General features: G+C 38.4%; 2 protein-coding genes across 14 annotated transcripts in view; one reads left to right on the top strand and one right to left on the bottom strand.

Moving 5' to 3' along the window:
* The window catches only part of snrka (SNF related kinase a), a 37,951-nt gene extending 20,171 nt beyond the window's left edge, over positions 1-17,780 (bottom strand). The window contains exons 1-2 of one of the 3 annotated variants that reach the window (XM_043688703.1): positions 17,686-17,780; positions 7,628-8,351 (exon numbers count right to left, since the gene is read on the bottom strand). In XM_043688703.1, the coding sequence (XP_043544638.1) occupies positions 7,628-8,216 (589 nt within the window). In that variant the 5' untranslated portion in view covers positions 8,217-8,351; positions 17,686-17,780. Of the gene's footprint in view, positions 1-7,627; positions 8,352-17,205; positions 17,293-17,685 lie in introns of those variants that run through there. The other 2 variants (XM_043688702.1, XM_043688704.1) reach the window with 2 other exon arrangements.
* Positions 17,359-18,792, top strand: part of pomgnt2 (protein O-linked mannose N-acetylglucosaminyltransferase 2 (beta 1,4-)) — a 42,154-nt gene continuing 40,720 nt past the window's right edge. For 5 of the 11 annotated variants that reach the window (XR_006311468.1, XR_006311466.1, XR_006311467.1 and 2 more), the window contains exon 1: positions 17,359-17,908. The gene's annotated coding sequence lies outside the window, so the exon portion shown is untranslated. The other 6 variants (XM_043688715.1, XM_043688706.1, XM_043688707.1 and 3 more) reach the window with 4 other exon arrangements.

The following is an 18,792-nucleotide window of genomic DNA, read 5'->3' as shown; positions in this document are numbered from 1 at the left end:
CCACACCTGTAAAAATACCTCAAGAGATATTTTGCAAGAGGAAATTAGAAGTTATACATTGCAGAACTGACTTCAGGTGGTGGCAGCAGTTGCACACAAGCAAATTCACTCATACTAGACACTGGAGATCTCCGATGAATAGTGAAGGTTGTTTATGATATCCAACCTGCATCTTCCTCCCTTTTTGTCAGCGCTGAACATTGATGCAATGTTCCATCAAATGCATTTTTAATGACTGATGATAGGCAGTTCTGACAGTGAAGAACAGTGGAGGTAAATGGGGTTCTAAACAGAATCATGAGCATGCACTACCAAGTATAAACTTATTGCGATCAGAAAAAAATTTACCTTTAACTTTTAGTACCCAATTGTGGCACTGGCTGAGTTAATTTAGCAGAATGACTTGCAAAACGATTGCGCCTTCCATGACAATATGTCCCTAAGTATTTCACAGTTAACAAAGTACTTTTAAAATGCAGTTCTAAGAAACAAAGCAGCCAATTTGAGCACAGCAACTGCTCACATATAACAACGCGATATGATCTATTTTTGTGATTAGACATGCAATCTTTCAATTTGTTGTAACTATTCACTGAAGAAATGGAACCAACCAGGTAACAAAACAGTGCACTTCATTCTAGCCAAATTCAGAAATTCACTTCATAAAGTTGACATGCTGGAGGAATGGTTAGATAGGTGGTTGACTGAGTTCGCTGTGGGGAAGTACAATGTAATGCACTTTGGTAAAAAGAACAAGGAGAAACAGTATAAATAAAGTGTACTATTCTTAATAAAAAGAACCCATGGTGTTAGGGGCAAAGTACTGGCATGGTTAGAGGGTTGTCTGGTTCACAGATGGACCCGACTGTTGATAAGAGTCTTTTCAGGATGGCAGCCAGTACCTAGTGGAGAATCACAGGGTCAGTGTTATAACCATAACTATTCATATTATAGAGTCACAGATGTACAGCATGGAAATAGACCCTTCGGTCCAACTCGTCCATGCCGACCAGATATCCCAACCCAATATGTGTCAAGGATCTGGCATTGTTGCTAAGTTTGCAGATGAAATAAAGCTAAGCAAAGGGATGGGTAATGTTGATGAGACCGGGAGGCTGCAGAGGACTTGGATAGGCTAGGAGAGTGGGTAAAGATGATGCAGATGGAATACAATGTGGGAAAGTGAGATGTGCTGAACTTTTGTAGGAAGAAGAGGCTTAGACTATCCTTTAAATGGGAGAAGCTTTGGATATCTGATGTACAAGGGGACTCGAGAGTCCAAGTTCAGGATTCCCTTAACATTAACATGCAGGATCAGTTGACTGTTAGGAAGGCAAAATGCAATGTTAGTGTTTGTTTTGAGAGGGCTAGAATACAACAGCAGAGATGCACTGCTGAGGCTGTATAAGGCACTGGTCAGACATTTGCAACATTGTGAACAGTTCTGGGCCCTATATTTAAAGGATGGATGTGCTGGTCTTTGAAAGGGCTCAGAAGAGTCACAGGAATGACCCACTAAATGAGGGACTTGTCATATGAGGAGTGACTGAGGACTCTGGGTACTTGGAGTTAAGGAGGGGAGATCTCAGTGAAACCTACAAAATACTAAGAGCCTGGTTATAGCAGACATGGAGAAGATGTTTCCACTAATATGAGAGACTAGAACCAGAGAGCACAGCCCCGGACGACTCTTCAGAATAGAGACGAGGAGGAACTTCTTCAGCCACCCTGGTGGTTTTTCAATGGATTTCAATACCACAGAAGGCTGTGAACACCAAGTCACTGAGCGTATTTAAGACAGAGATAGATAGATTCTGGATTAGAAAGGGGATCAATAGGTTAGAAGGACAAGATTAGGAAATGAAGTTGAGAAACATACAAGCAAACGATCAAATGGCAGAGCAGACTCGATGGGCCAAATGGCCCAATTCTGTTCCTAAGTCTTAAAAGTGTGTAGGACCAAAGACACTGGATATACAAAGGTCCTGCTGCTAGCCTACAAAAGTAGAATCCAGTTAACTGCTTAAAGATGATAGTACTAGCAGGTGAAGCTTTGCACAAAGAATACACTATTCTAGGCTTCATAAATAGGGTCACAGATTACAAGAGCAGGGAAGGCATGATGAACTTAGAGAAGCACTAGTGAGTTCTCAAGTGGAAAATGGTGTACAGTTCTGCAAGGATAGAAATGCATATGACAGTGCTCAGAGGAGATTTAAGAGAATGAAATTTCTCATCCCTGGAATCAGTTATAAAGGAAAGAGATTGGAGATGTTTGACAGTTTTTCTTGGAGAGAAGGCCAAGAGATATTGACTACAAGTTTTCAAAATAATGAGGGATCTAGACAGAACAGGTAGGGCAAAATTGCTCTCAAACAGAAAAAGAATCAAGAGCCAAAGAACAGTTTTAAATCTTTTTGTAAAAAGTGCAAGAAGAAAGTTTTTCAATACAGTGAGTAGTTGTGGTTGTGGTGGACGCAGGTTAAAGTATTCAAGGCTTCATTTGCTGATACCATGGAGCATTAATATTAATTGGTGCTAAGTTACAATGCTCAGAGCCACTATTCTGAGAGTCTGTGAAGTTCACTTAAAAGCACAATACTATAGTTTTTGTGAGTAAATAACAGCTAAAATACGTAAAACACACTAGCTAAGTGTGACTAACTCAAAATTAAAATGTGGTCGACCATGAGTTAGTTTAAATAAATAGGTGCAATAAACACCATTGTTGGGTATGCAATTTCAGTACACATTTACAGGATATCCACATGAACATTTAAATCTTTTGCACATTGATAAATGGTAAGACAAAAAATAAAAAAAAAGTATTATTTAATCTTTGTGGGTGTTTTACTTTTTTGGTTATGGAGAGAAAATATATTAAATACGTACAAACACAAATACACTTGCTATAGCTATTCCTATATCTAGATAACTAATATTGTCCAACAGAAATTGCTAAGAAAAACAAAAACTGCCTTTAAAAAGTTATTGCACAATTAAATTTAGTTGCACATTTGTAACAGAATAGTTGTACAAGTCAGCACAATCTCAAAAAAGCTGCAAAGAAACTGAGGTCGGAAATTAGAAGTAATCAACAAAAAGCTCTTAAGGCTTATTAGCTTTTGATAGTTGCTTTTAACAAGCATTCACTCTCAGCAGACAGCTTGATTGAGATAAAACTCATGTGCAACAGTCCCTCCCTTCCAGCCGATATCAGACTCACAGCAGGGTACTTAATTCACGATTTTTAATTCTGAAGGCAATGCAAGAGCTGAATATGTTTGAATATTCGCGGAGTATGATCAAATGTTCTACTTCACAATTAAGTAAATCTGCACTGTCACAAACAGTGAGTGGGTCATGATTAAAGAAAGGCAAGATGCAAGAGATTCCAAGCATCTGTGTTTCAACGACTTATCTAGTCAGCAGGGAAAGGATGAAGGGGACAGATGTAGATAACATATTACTAAGTTGTAAAATAATTTTAGGCACATTATGAAAAGTTAGCACTGATATAACAACAAATAATTATGAGTGGATGGACCTAAGCTTGACTGCCCAATCAAGAAATGTTTGCAGGATACTTGGGTTGAGGAAAGGTGGTTTATTTGCTCAAAAGACCCACTTACAGAAATCTGAATAAAGAGATTCGCTGGATAGCTTTTAAGCAGTCTTTGGGTCCTGAAATTACCCAATTTTAGAGGAGCAAGGTGACCAAGGGTTTTAAAAAAAACAACACTGGGTGTCAGACATAGCTCTCTTCCAAACTGAGCCTATTAGTATCCAATAACCGATTTAATTTGATCTGCTGCATGTGATCATATAAATTTCCAATTAGGTATGTTTCTTTTCTGAAGAAATTGTCAAAGCAATTATTGTTTCCACTAGAAGTCTGCTTCACACATGGCCTAATCTATCAGATCTCTCCTCACAAGATTCTACATGAATTGGGCGGCACAGTGGGTCAGTGGTTAGCACTGCTGCCTCACAGCATCAGGGACCCTGGTTTGATTCCTGCCTCAAGCAACTGTCTGTGTGGAGTTTGCATATTCTCCTCGTATCTGCGTGGGTTTCCTCCGGGTGCTCCGGTTTCCTCCCACATTCCAAATATGTGCAGATCAGGTGAATTGGCCATGCTAAATTGCCCATAGTGTTAGGTGGCTTAGCCAGGGGTAAATATAGGATAGGGGACTGGGTCTGGGTGGGTTACTCTTCAGAGGGTTGGTGTGGACCTGTTGGGCCAAAGTGCCTGTTTCCGTATTGCAGGGAATCTAATTGGAGGATAGCCAATTTTAAACTTCAGACTTTAATTTGTACTCAATCTCTGTCAAATGCCCTGCTTATCTCTACAATCTCAAAGTATCTGCATTTCAAAGATTTCAGTGACGGACCTTAATTTTCTTACTAATGAAAACAAATTTACCAACATGCCTCTTTCTTCACAATATATCCCTTTTATTGCATCCTATCATACTCAATGCTATATTGCTAAACTGTAAATACTTAGTTTCTATATATCTGTTCAGGACAATCTATGGTTGTATTTATAATCAATTATAATAGGTTAACCCAACAAAAAGAAAAACATTGGAATTTTTATAAGATATCTTTTACTTGCAAAGAAAAAAGGTTGAAAAAGTTGGCACAAGGAAAAAAGTCAGAGTTAAACAAATGCAAGGTTCATAGAATGACCTATATACCAAAAGGTGGTTCTATAAAAGGTCATCACACTCAACATAACACAAAATTACTTTGGTTACAGTGCTAACCAAGTTAGCTCATACCATAGCACAGATGAGCTTCCTATGCCTGTTTCTGTTATCAGTTACATTGGGGTTAACTATAAACGTGCAGATGTGCCATCTTTGTTCATCCAGAGTGCTTATATATTTGGATCACTAATGAGGAAATCCTAATATTTTTCCATAAAATGAGATGTGCACTGGTTTCACATTCCAGGCAAACGCTCTCCAATTCACTTACAGCTGCATTTTAAGTGCCATGCCTTTGGCACTCCATTTGTGAAAGCAACCCTGCAGCTGTTGCTCAGCACATAACGTCTTTTTGCACCAGTATCTAATACTCATAACAGTAAAATATTTACTCTTTCCAACACTAAACCACACTCAACAGTATTGAGCCTCACTGTCCTCGCAATAAATCACCCTCTACTTCAGTATAATCCTGGCAAGAAAATACAAGACCAGACCAGAGCTCTTTAGTTCCATTATCATAGAAATCAATATACCATTCAGTTCTTTGAAGCTGTTTCAACATCTAAATGAGATTACAAGCGTTATGTCCCTAATAACATTATTTAATATAAAACTGCAAAATTTCAAGCGAGCCAGCATCTAAAACATTTGATGGGCAGCTCCAGAATTCCATTACCTTTCGTCTGAAAAAATGCTTCGCTTTGGAATGGCTTGGTTCTAATACTAAGATTATGTTGCCTAGCTTTGAATTCTGCAGATAGCAGAGCAAGTCTGTGCCCCTTAATCAGTTTAAATACCTTAAACAAATGATTACTTGACTTTCTAATATATTCTGCTAAATCTATACCATGCTCGTTCAAGGTAAGGTGCAGTGCCCAAACCTGTTCACAATTCTTCAGATAGTGCCAGACAATGACTTTACAATTCGAATAATAAAGTTACTCTCTTCTCCACTCCAAAGCCCTTGAGCTACCAGCCAACATTCCATGAGCCTTTACTTATTCTACTTGCACACTAGCTCTAAGTCATGTACCTAAATATGTTATTGACAGGTTCAAAATATTTATGCATTTACACAGGTTGTGGAAGACATTAATAAACAGATGTTGTATCAAATATAGAACAATTGTTATTATAGAATCCCAACCTTGCTTCAAATAACCATTTCAACAATTAGAACATTACTTTTTTAAAGCATAAATGCCCATTGAGTACAGTCTACTTTGGCTTTCAAGGTTAAAAATCACTCAACACCAGGTTATAGTCCAAACAGGTTTAGCTGGAAGCACTAGCTTTTGGAGCGTTGCTCCTTCATCAGGCCTGTTTCTCAGGCAGGAGGACGGTGGGGGAGGAAGTACTGATCACAAAAGACATATGCAACAGACAAACGAGCTGTTCAAAAATAAACCCGGACACATTGTGGGAGTGAGTCTAGTGTAGGATAGATGACTGCATGTGGAACATTGGACTGAGTGGTTATTGGGGTATGTATATGCCATTCGAGTTGGCTGCTCAAGACTAAACTGAAGAATTATTTGAAATGTTATAAATATATAGCTGGTGTTGATTAGGCGTTGACAAAATGACTAGCACATTGGGACAAGTAATATAAAATTAGAGCTACAAGTTCTTGTCCAAGACCTTCATCTGATTAGAGAGAAAGTAAGGGCTGCAGATGCTGGAGATCAGAGCTGAAAATGTGTTGCTGGAAAAGCGCAGCAGGTCAGGCAGCATCCAAGGAACGGGGTCCCCTTGGATGCTGCCTGACCTGCTGCGCTTTTCCAGCAACACATTTCCAGCTTCATCTGATTAGACCTAGAATACCATGCCCTGTTCTGGACTAGTCACATCGCAGGAGATAATAGGTGCACTACAAGTCCCAGAAGACAACCTTTCCATTAATATTTATTTAAAAGCTTAGTTATCAGGTTAGGCTCAGGGAACTCACGATTTCTTATTTCGAAAAATTGCTAGGGCTACAGTTTAGAGTTAGAATGTTAAAATAATTTAGGAAAAAAATTTGTGTTAGACGGAAATATGACGACCAAGGATATCACCATAAATTACAAAAGCACATATCTAAACAAGTGTGGATTTGTTACAATTTTTGCTTTATAGTAGCAACTGGGTGGCGTGGGCAGCACGGTGCACAGTGGTTAGCACTGCTGCCTCACAGCGCCCGAGACCCGGGTTCAATTCCCGCCTCAGGCGACTGACTGTGTGGAGTTTGCACATTCTCCCCGTGTCTGCGTGGGTTTCCTCCGGGTGCTCCGGTTTCCTCCCACAGTCCAAAGATATGCAGGTCAGGTGAATTGACCATGTTAAATTGTCCATAGTGTTAGGTAATGGGTAAATGTAGGGGTATGGGTGGGTTGCGCTTCGGCGGGTCGGTGTGGACTTGTTGGGCCGAAGGGCCTGTTTCCACACTGTAATGTAATCTAAATCTAATCTAAATCCTCCATGGGAAAGAACTTACAAGTCTGAAAGGAACTTACAAGTCATACTAGATAGATAGTAAAAGCAGCATCAGTGATGTCAATTATCATGGCTAACAGAGCTTGCTTAAATTTTTTCCTACAAAGGCATGTATTTTCTCCCTTTCAGAAGGAACAGGGGATGCAAGAGTAGACAGCTTTTTTTAAAATTGTATTGTGTCATGAAATACTGAATGGACCAATTGAATCTTTCGTCTGCCTTCCATTTTTGTATGTGCAGACACAACTGAGCCAAATTTTAAAATATTTCAGTGCAATATCTATTCAAGAAAATAAACTAGAAGCAGTTTAATAGGTTCTTACAGATAAATAATTTTATATTGTTATCTAAGCATAAAAATACGATTCAATTTATAAAACCAAAAAAGAAATTTGATTACTTTATCTCAAAAGTCTCATTTATCATGAACATACCTACTGCAGGAGCATCGTACTCATCGCCGAGAAGAATCTCTGGGGCAGAATACGCAAGTGACCCACAGCTTGTTGTTAACTTCTTTCCAGGTTGAAACTTGTTGCTAAACCCAAAATCTGTAAGTTTTACAATTCCTTGTTGTTCAAAGAAAACCACATTTTCTGGCTTAAGGTCTCTGTGAACAACATGTAGCTTATGGCAATATGATATTGCATGCACTATCTGTGCAAAGTACTTCTTTGCTAAATCTTCACTAAGACCGTCTTCATGTTTCATGATGTAATCATACATATCACCTCCATCTCCCAATTCCAGAATGAGATAAAGTTTTGTTTGAGTGTCAATCACTTCATACAGACGGACAATGTTGGGATGTTGCACAAGTTTCATACATCGCACCTCCTGGAACAAATGCCCTGTAGCTACTGTGTCCAGTTTTGTTTTATCAATGACTTTCACTGCTACTTTTTCTCCAGTGAAAACATGGCGAGCAAGTTTCACAACAGCAAAGTGGCCCCTGCCCAGTGTTTTATCCAAATCATATAGCCCAGCAATTTTTCCATCATATCCACGCTTAAAACCTGCCATGCTGCTTTCAAAACTGGAAGCAGATCAGAAGATGTTTATATCCAGTAGCAGATAAAATGTGCCAATATGTAATTATTTCAAAAATTCCATCACAGACAAAGAATGCATTTTCCCCAGTGTTTAATATGATGAACCCTGTAAAATAAACAAAAGGAAAACATTAGCTTTACTTAAAAAGTACAGCATTGTGTGTAAGTCAGTCAAGGGAAAATATTTTCAATTCATTAATCTACAGAATTAAAATAGAATGGGACAACAAAATGCATGAATTATGCTACTGTACCTCCAGCAAAAATAAATGCATGCTTTGCCATACTATTTCTTAAAATAGTCACATATTTGATAGCAAGAGAATTTATGGAATTTCATAATTTACAACTTATAAGTCTATCAAAGACGATTAGATTTGAAAGGCAGTTACTGGATTAAGATTTCATTTAGACTCTCATTAGCAGTACAAACTAGGCTACAAAGAAAGACCACATGCAAGTTTATTAAATAACGTGACTATGTTGGGGTATGCAGGCAACTAAAACATAAAACCTTGCCAAAAAAGTGAGAAAATTAAAAATTAAAAGACAAACATACAATTCCCTCTATAAATGCTGCAACTCCAGGATTGAAGGTTAAGTCATCACTCAGACACTGGTAATAACACATGCATAGATTTCAACTCAGCCTGTAGATACTTTAATACCGTTGAACATTAATCTCTTAAAATCACACTCTACATCAAGAAGCAAAACATTACTTACTACAGGTAACTAGTTTTGTAAATATTGAAAATTTAATGTTCAAAAAAGACAGCCATTCAATTTGCTGTAGTTAGAAAAAACTGACAAATTAATCCAATTACCAAAAACTGTCCGTTGCCTTGAGAGTTATGGCACTTCAAATACATATTCAAGTATTTTTCAAATAAGTTGAAAGTCCCAACTTCCAACACTCTTTCACGCAGGAGTTAATTCCAGAACCCAAACAGTCTGTGTGAAAAGATTTCTCCTCACCTCCCCTCTAATCCTTCTGTCAATTACTTTAAATATTTGGCACCAGTTACAGACCTCATTCTTGTAAGATATAGGTTCTTCATATTCAAGCTTGACGTATCCAAACTTTAATTAAAATTCTCCTTTCCTCGCAATATTCTCATAAATCTGCTGTGCACCCTATCTTATCTCCACTGTGCATCATAGCCTTCCTGTAAACAGGAACCATAGCTGCATGCAGGGCTTTTAATTATGGCTAAACTAGCACTTCTACTTTCACCACGTGGTACCTACCAAACAATTTAAAAAGAAATTTAAAAACAGTGGTCATAGATGTAAATAGTATGATTTGCAACACAATTCCACGTGACAAACCGTGAACCTTGATAAAAGGTCACCAGTATATGTGCTAACTAAATCCTTCAAAATCACGTTGACGTCATTAGTAATGTCTCAATGTTCTAGACCTATCAACTTAACTCTATAAGAGACTTAGAAAATGCCATTTAGATAGTTGCAAGTAAAAATAAATTCAGGTGCATTAACAGATACCAAAAAGACATGGAAATATTTTAAAACCCCCAATGAATATAGCAAGAGAAAGTAATCACTATAAAATGACCATGTACATATGGTTCTACTCTTTCCACATCACATTTCCTTTTGGTTTCCTTTACAGTCAATGTCATCAATTACGATTTTAAATTTGCATATTAGATTATTGCTTAAATCAAAATAAACTAATATACCCAGCAAAGTCAGTCAGTCTTTGGTATAAAAGTTAATTAATCAAATTTTTCCGAAAGTTGAATCAAACTAAGACTTCAAATATCAAATTCATTATCAAATAAATTTTGAAATCATTTTTCAATAACTTGCAGGAGTTATCTGAAATTTACTTAAAATGGAGAGCCACCTGCATCGAGCAGTTTCAAGATCTTCTAGGTAAAAAGCACCAGTTAGCTCTGAAGATCATTAGCCTGATATAATACTTGTTCCATTTCCAAAAAAATTCTTACTTTTGTCACAGAATTAAAATAGCAACTGTATTGTCTGGCTTGAAAGATTTAAAGAGGACAAAAGTCAAATTGGGAATGAGAGAAAAAAAAAGGATTCACACAGAGATGCCAAAGCTCTTTTTCAGGCTAGTGCAAAATCACCAAAGCAAATCAGCATACCATTAACAGGATATGCCAACATTATCACCACCGCAAACTGTTATATTATTTTACATGTTATGACGCCAAAATTAAACTGAGAAACAGATGTAAGAGAGCTTTCAGAACAGGTTTGGAAAATACTTTAGAAGAAAACTGTCCAATTAAGCACTGGGTTTAGACATTTATAAATGTAGAACTGATGAGACTTGTTCTATAAGCTAACACTAAAATGTTACAAATATCGAGAAGGATTCAAATTAAATATATTCTGTATATTGAATTGAAGGTCAAATAAAAACCATTCTTACAATATAATGCCCCTGCTTTCTTGTATTGTTTTTAAGCAAAACATATATACATAAATAAATGCACAATTTAATTTAAACATATGCAATCCACTTTATGTTAGATTTGATACAGTGGATATTAAGTCAGAATTAAGATTAATGCTTTATGTCCATGGTGTTCAATAAATATGGAACTGTTGTTTGATGTCAACATGCATTGTTGCAATGTGTGCTCACGTGGGAAGAAATTTAAACAGATTTCTTAAACCTTTCCAGATATGCATGTTTAAGTTTTTGTCAGGTTTGTCTCAGTGACCTTCGTGTTGGATTCTCATTCATCCATTTCAGTTCATGTCCTTCATCTGCATAATAATCATAAATCACCATCACTCAACATTCCCCAACTTTTGAGAAGCAAGTCATTTTATCATCTCAGACAAGGCATTTCCATGCCTAAAAGAATAAAGTTAAACATTTTCTCACAATTTTAGCCTGAAGCTTCTCTGTATGGAATGAGCTGCCAAGTGAAGTGGAGGAGGCTGGTACAATTACAATATTTAAAAGACATCTGGATGGGTATATGAATAGGAAGGATTTAGAGGGATATGGTCCAAGTGCTGGCAAATGGGACTAGATTAATTTAGGAAATCTGGTCAGCATGCATGAGTTGGGCTGGAGGGTCTATTTCCGCACTGTACATCTCTATAACTCAATGGTGGAAAAACTCCCTTCAAATATAACCTTATTCACATTAGGTAAGTGGCAAATGGTTCTGCAAACTGTATAAAACATACTACAGTCAGTGATAATCTAAGACAGCTTAAATATTCATGCCAAATATTAATGAATTTATAGTTTGTGCACATTGATTAATGTTGATTGTATGGAAATAACTAAGATCAAAAAAGTAAAACTCCTTTATGACACAGCTAGATTATAATCTATGATTTTAAATCAAAGATGAGTAATGCAAATAAAAACTACTTGTCATGCAAAAATAAAGCTTTACTATAACTGACTGCTTTTTCTTTAAGATACTAATAAACAGTTACGTTTCTATGATTCTAAAGGTTTATAGGATTAATGTTTTAAAATATTTACAGTAAAAGACAGAACAACTGGAATCATCTAATGCCATCAAATGTCTTGCCCAAACTTTTGTCAATGTATTCAGCTTAGTTTTTTTTCCAGTATACAACCATTTGGTATATCTTATATTTCAAAACCTAATTATTTTAGATATGGTGAAAATTCACGGAAAATCTTTTGTATTGTTACCAGAATATTTGATATTAAAAAGTTAGAATAGGCAAGATGTTTTCATTACTTTTTCTAATGTAACACAAATATGAGGAAAGATAAAACAGAACTAAGTTCTTGCAGAGTTGATCCATCTGCTAGGGATAATTTTGAAAGTAAAAGCAGCTCATACCCCAAAATAACAGCAAGGCAACTCACGATACAGCTATACTGGGGTGGACAACATCAGATGTCACACAATACCAGGTTATTGTCCAACAGGTTTATTTGGAATCACAAGCCTTCACTCTTTGTCAGGATGTCACTTCACCTGACGAACGAACAGCACTCTGAAAGCTTGTCATTTCAAATAAGCCTGTCAGACTATAACTTGGTGTCATGTGACTTCAGATAAAAAACAGCTGACAAGGAGATGAAAAAAGTGATAAGTTCACATGTATAAATATGATTCTGATATAATATGTGATAAAGTTTACCACTACTCAAATTTAAAAGATTCAGAATTGAGTTGTTAACTTCAGTTAATTCCAAGCAATGCTGGGAAAAAAAACATGTGATTATAGAGTCATAGCGATGTACAGCATGGAAACAGACCCTTCGGTCCATCCCGTCCATACTGACCAGATATCCCAACCCAATCTAGTCCCACTTGCCAGCACCCGGCCCATATCCCTCCAAACCCTTCCTATTCATATACCCATCCAAACGCATATTAAATGTTGCAATTGTACCAGCCTCCACCACATCCTCTGGCAGCTCATTCCATACACGTACCATCCTCTGCGTGAAAAAGTTGCCCCTTAGGTCTCTTTTATATCTTTCCCCTCTCACCCTAAACCTATGCTCTCTAGTTCAGGACACCCCGACCCCAGGGAAAAGACTTTGTCTATTTATCCTATCCATGCCCTCAATTTTGTAAACCTCTATAAGGTCACCCCTCAGCCTACGATGCTCCAGCCTGTTCAGCACCAGAATTGCACGCAATATTCCAACAGTGGCCTAACCAATGTCCTGTACAGCTGCAACATGACCTCCCAACCCCTGTACTCAATACTCTGACCAATAAAGGAAAGCATACCAAACGCCTTCTTCACTGTTCTATCTACCTGCGAGTCCATTTTCAAGGAACTACGAATCTGCACTCCAAGGTCTCTTTGTTCAGCAACACTCCCTAGGACTTTACCATTAAGTGTATAAGTCCTGCTAAGATTTGCTTTCCCAAAATGCAACACCTCGCATTTATCTGAATTAAACTCCATCTGCCACTTCTCAGCCCACTGGCCCAGATCCTGTTGTAATCTGAGGTAACCCTCTTCGTTGTCAACTACACCCCCAATTTTGGTGTCATCTGCAAACTTACAAACTGTACCTCTTATGCTCGCATCCAAATCATTTATGTAAATGACAAAAAAAAAAGGACCGAGCACCGATCCTTGTGGCACTCCACTGTTCACAGGCCTCCAGTCTGAAAAACAAACCTCCACCACCACCCTGTCTTCTACCTTTGAGCCAGTTCTGTATCCCAATGGCTAGATCTAACCATTATGCAAATTAGTTTAATTTAAGAGTTGTGCACTTTCTAAAGTTTGCAACTATGTTTTGTAATAGTAAACTTAACAAGCATTTACTACATTTGAGTAGAAACCAAAATTAACATATGGAGATATGTGGCTCCTTAATCTAAAAGCCAGGTTTAGCTGAAGGCACGCATGGAAGCACTGACGAATGTCTAATTTCAGTTTGTTGTTTTTTTTCCTCCTCTGCAAAGACTGCACAGATTTGTTTTAGGATCTTTTGTATTAACTATATTCAAAAAAATTTTAAAGTATATTTTTGAAATATGACATGCAAATTAGGAAATACAAGAAATCAGAACTTGAAGAATGCAAAAAATATTGAAAGTTGTAGGCCTATCAGAATTTACAGACATATGAAGACGACCAGAGAGTAATCTGAAAAGGATGACAATTTTAAAAATCAAGGCATAACTTGATTGTTAGTTATAATAGATCTGCAAGCACATGGCAATGAGTGAGTAAGACAGAGTTTTGGATCAAGGACACAAAATGGATGACTGGGATACTAGTATACGATCTGATCATACACTGCACGATTGTCCAGTTTCATCAATTATCCCCACCCATTTGTAATTTTCCCAAGGAATTAATTGAAAAGCCTAAAAGGCAGTAAGTGGTCCCAAGTACTGACTCCTTGGTTGAGGATCCAGATAATTCATCAGAATAGAAACTCTTACGGATATTCTGAACCAGTCTGTAGTGTACCAGCCATTTCGCATTTACCTTGAATGTGGTAAAACATCCCAAGTGCAAGAGCATTAAATGACAAATGACACCAAGCTATGTGAGATATTTGAGCTGAAAATGTGTTGCTGGAAAAGCGCAGCAGGTCAGGCAGCATCCAAGGAACAGGAGAATCAACGTTTCGGGCATAAGCCCTTAGAAGGGCTTATGCCCGAAACGTCGATTCTCCTGTTCCTTGGATGCTGCCTGACCTGCTGCGCTTTTCCAGCAACACATTTTCAGCTCTGATCTCCTGCATCTGCAGCCCTCACTTTCTCTCTGTGAGATATTTGGCAGATTACGAAAAGCTGATTCTAAAAGAATTAGTCTTCAAAGAACAACTTCTGGTGAACCTCATCTACAGCTTTTCCAATGCGATCATATCCTTCCAACACTGACGGCCAGAATTGCACACAGTATTCCATCCAGTTTTATAAAGTTGTAATAACATTTCTGCTCTATTGGACCTCCCAAAACGTACTGCCTACTGAAATGTCCTAGTATCCCTTGTATATATGATTGGACCTTGCTCTCGACTTTACATCAACTGTGTCCCACCCCCTGCCAAATCAGTTTAAAGCCTCCCCAATAGCAGAAGCAAACTTCCCAGGACTTGAACCTGGGGCTCCTTGTTCAGGGAAGGGACATTACCACTGTGCCACAAGAGGGCCGTTTGCACGGGTACAATCTGACCTACCCCAGAAGCTGCCCTGATGCTCCATAAATCTAAAGCCCTCTCTCTTACATCATCCCTTTAGCCATGTGTTCACCTAACCTATTCCTAAACTCAGTAGCGCATGGCACTGAAAGCAATCTAAAGTTAACAACCTTAGTAGTCATCTTCTTTAATCTAACTCTCCAAACTTATGCGGCAGGACCTTATCTCTTTCTTTTTTTTAAAAAAAAACTATATCATAGGTTCCAATATGTTGCATGACTGCTGGCTGTTCACCCTTCACCTTTCAGAATGCCTTTTAGCCACTCAGACATCCCTGACCCTGGCACCAGGGAGACACACCAGTGCCACCACAGAACCGCCTGTCATTTCCCCATCACTAAAGCTCCCTCCAGTCTTTTTAAATTATGCATATATTATATATTCATATCAATCACAGATTTGTTTTCCAAAAATGAAGTGAATGGGGCCTAAAATCATAATTTGAATTACAAAATATGACAACAGTCAAGCTGTAAAAGTAACAGTTATTAATTAGGATTCAAGAGAGAAATGGGCAAGAAATGGAACAATGTATTAGGAAACAGGCTCAAGGGAAAAGGTGTTTTTTTTTTGTTAACCAATCTGAACATGATAGATTTAGGTATTCACTGGCAGTTCATACACCACCTGCAGAGAGAAAAACAAACTTAATACTTCAAGTCGATGATCTTTCAGTATTACTCTCTCCAAAAAATGCTGTCAAACTTGAGTATTTCCAGCATATTCTATTCTTATTTCAAAGTTTCTTCATCCAAAGCAATATGCTTGTGTGTTAGAATGCAGTGCTGTCTGGTACAATCTGCATCAATTCCTGCTTCTGAAACATCCATAATCTGCATGCAGACGCTCAAGTTAGAGTGCAGTTTCATGCAGAATACAAATACGATTAAACTATTTCCAGAGAGTTATAATCTAATATTAAACATCCTTAAAAGTAATTTTGCATATTTGTAAGGGTATTTGAGAGATTTAGCATTGCAAAGTTCTGTAATAAAGGCAGAATTAAAATGACTCAAGAAACTTATTAAGTGTGCTCATTATGTAATCATGATGTGTGACAAATGTAGGAAATAAATAAATAAATAATGCAGTCTTTAAACTGAATATGGCTATTATAATTTGGAATAATGATGATGGAATGTAATTCTACGCTGAGTGCGTCCACCACAAGCCTACAAAACATACATGGGAAATTGCTTATCAAACTGTAGCAAATAAGCAGAGTCACTAAAGATGCAAAACAAGAATGAACTTTGATAAACAAATGGAAAAAACACATTGTGATAATTCCATAAGCATATAACAAGATAAATGAGTGCCCTGACACGTAAATTTTCCACAGATACATTGAAGTTGTGTGTATGATGTCATGTGCATCAAACAGTAAGAAGCAAGAAAAGGTAAACAAAGGCCTTGACAATACATTCAAAATTTACAACTATTTTTTAAAAAAAAAAGAGGAGAATTATAACAAAATTCACTTGGATCTTTCATTTACTTAAGAGAAATAGAAATACGCGTTTCTGGGATGAGACAAAGAGGCTGTTCATGTGGAATGTAAAAATAGCAACATGAACCCTTTGGGCCAAATAGCTGGCTTTCATGATGGCTGGAATGACACATTAAAACTTTATGGCCTTACAAGAACATAGATCCACAATACAAAAGCAAAATATTGCCGATGCTGCAAAACCCAAAATGCCAGAAATAGCAGGTCAGGTAACATCCATGGAAACAGAAATCAAGTTAACTTTTCACATTGATGACCCTTCATCGATCTACCATAAGTAGTATTACAAGAAAGTTATGAACATATTGTGATAATAACCCTAATGCAACTGGCCTTTAAAAAAAGATACCATGTTGTTTAATGCTGATAAAAATAATTGTAGGAAAGGTCTGATTTTAACAATGTCAAACGCTTAAAGGAACAACTTCCCTCAGTGACAATATTAAATAATTCCTTGCTTGTACGCTTTAAAAAAACCTGGGCTGGATAGGTGAAGAGAATGAATTAAATGAACATAGTTGATTTCTGGATCGGTTTCTATCAAGCCTATTGCTCATTCGATAAGATCGTAGCTAATCCTCGACGTCTAACTCCAGGTTCTCATCAGGTCCTCATATCCCTTGATCCTCGGAGATGTCCAGAAATCTCAACAGATGAGCAACCTACAATTCTCCGAATTAGAATGTTTCAAAGATTCACAATACTCCACTCTGGGGTGACTATACCCCCACCTCATATAAACCCACCAGCCGCCATCCATCCTCTTACCATTGTCCCGCATGGCAGAAGCAATTTAAGAGACAGGGTGGAATAGAAATAGTCAGAATAGGGCGCGGTAGTCCCGCATCCCAAATGACCCGGTTACCGTAGCAACCGCGCCTGCTGGCCGTTTTGTCGCTCGCGGCGGATGTTTGGGGGGGGGGGGAGAAAGGTGGGAGAAGAAATCGCTGAAAGTCCCGGATGGGCAGCGCCTCGCTCTCGCGCAGCACTCGACAGGCAGCGGAGGAGCAGTAGCAGGAGGAGACCGTGATGCCAGCTCACGAGGCAACAAGAAACAAACAGACCCCTGTCACCTAACTCCCCCCGCACCCACGCTCATACCCGCACTCCCCCGAAGCCGACAGCGGAGCGTTTCATCCGCTCACCTAATCTGACTGAAGGAAAGCCACCGTTACTGTTAATCGCTTAACCCCGATTTAAATTCGCGACAGACGGACACCCACAGAGAAGGAATGCGCCAACACGTACCTGGCCTCTGAGACAAATCCCTTGCTCCGGCGGAATTTTCGGCCGCCGCGCAACCGAAGACCGTGAACAGAAACGAAGGCTCGAGGAACCTGCGTAGTCTCCAACTGCGCATCCCTATCCGACGTCACAGACAGCTCGTGGTGTAGGCGGGGCCATTCTCGGTAGCGCGTCACATCTTCTAAGGGGCGGGCCCGTGCTTGGAACGAACATCAAAACACACCGTGTAAGTTCCTGGAAGGCTTGGGTAAGATTACTCAATCGAAAAAAATTAAAGGCATTTTTCTTGTTTTTGCACTGTGAGTAAATCATCTCTGTGTAATTAAAATGCGGAAGTCAGCTGTAATCTGCAAAAATAAGGGGGTGTTAAATCCTCAAAATATTTTTTCTTCAGCTGACTCAGTTCTAACTCTAGTTAACACCAGCAGATTGCTTAAAAAGACTCCAGTAAACAAGATGCAAATAGATAGGTGCAGCGGCATAAAATACAAGCTCATCGCAAAACCGCTGACAGGAGAACTCCGAAAAATTAACTCCTAAAATACGAGACCAGTGATGCCATCAAAGCATTAAGCTTTTAGGTGTTTGTGACATATTTTCACACCATAACTTTTCTTTATCTTTAATACATTTCGACATGACTGTGAAGTGCAAAAATTACGAAGAACACGTAGAGCCCAGCGGTTTGAAAGTGGGCTCCACTTATTGCCCAAAGCGAGTACCATCATGAGGGCAGTGCTCACTCAGTACTGCACTGATCTGACAAGGAGGGGTAATCACACCTTGAAAGAAGGGAGCTCCGCATTTCTGAGACGACCTTTCGATCAGGAACCTTCAGAATGCGGAACTGCACTTCCATTTTGATGTACGTTTCTAGTGTAGAAATGTCGGGAAGGTGAACCAGATCCCCTTTTCACAATGGTCAGCTACTGTATGCTGAAATTTAAGGGCCCTGACAACTACTATCAAATAGTAAATACAAAAGATAAATGTAATGTTAGGATCCTGGGAGACAGAGTGATAGCTGGGTAAGGTGACTGCTGGAGAGGATAGGGTATCAGAGATAAGAATTTCAAAGTCGGGGCTGGAGTGTCAGGTGGGTAGGATGCC

Source organism: Chiloscyllium plagiosum, chromosome 4 (assembly GCF_004010195.1).
Source record: "Chiloscyllium plagiosum isolate BGI_BamShark_2017 chromosome 4, ASM401019v2, whole genome shotgun sequence".
NCBI classification, from domain to species: Eukaryota; Metazoa; Chordata; class Chondrichthyes; order Orectolobiformes; family Hemiscylliidae; genus Chiloscyllium; species Chiloscyllium plagiosum.
Note: the sequence above shows the minus strand (reverse complement) of the source record. Positions and strands in the feature narration are given on the sequence as shown.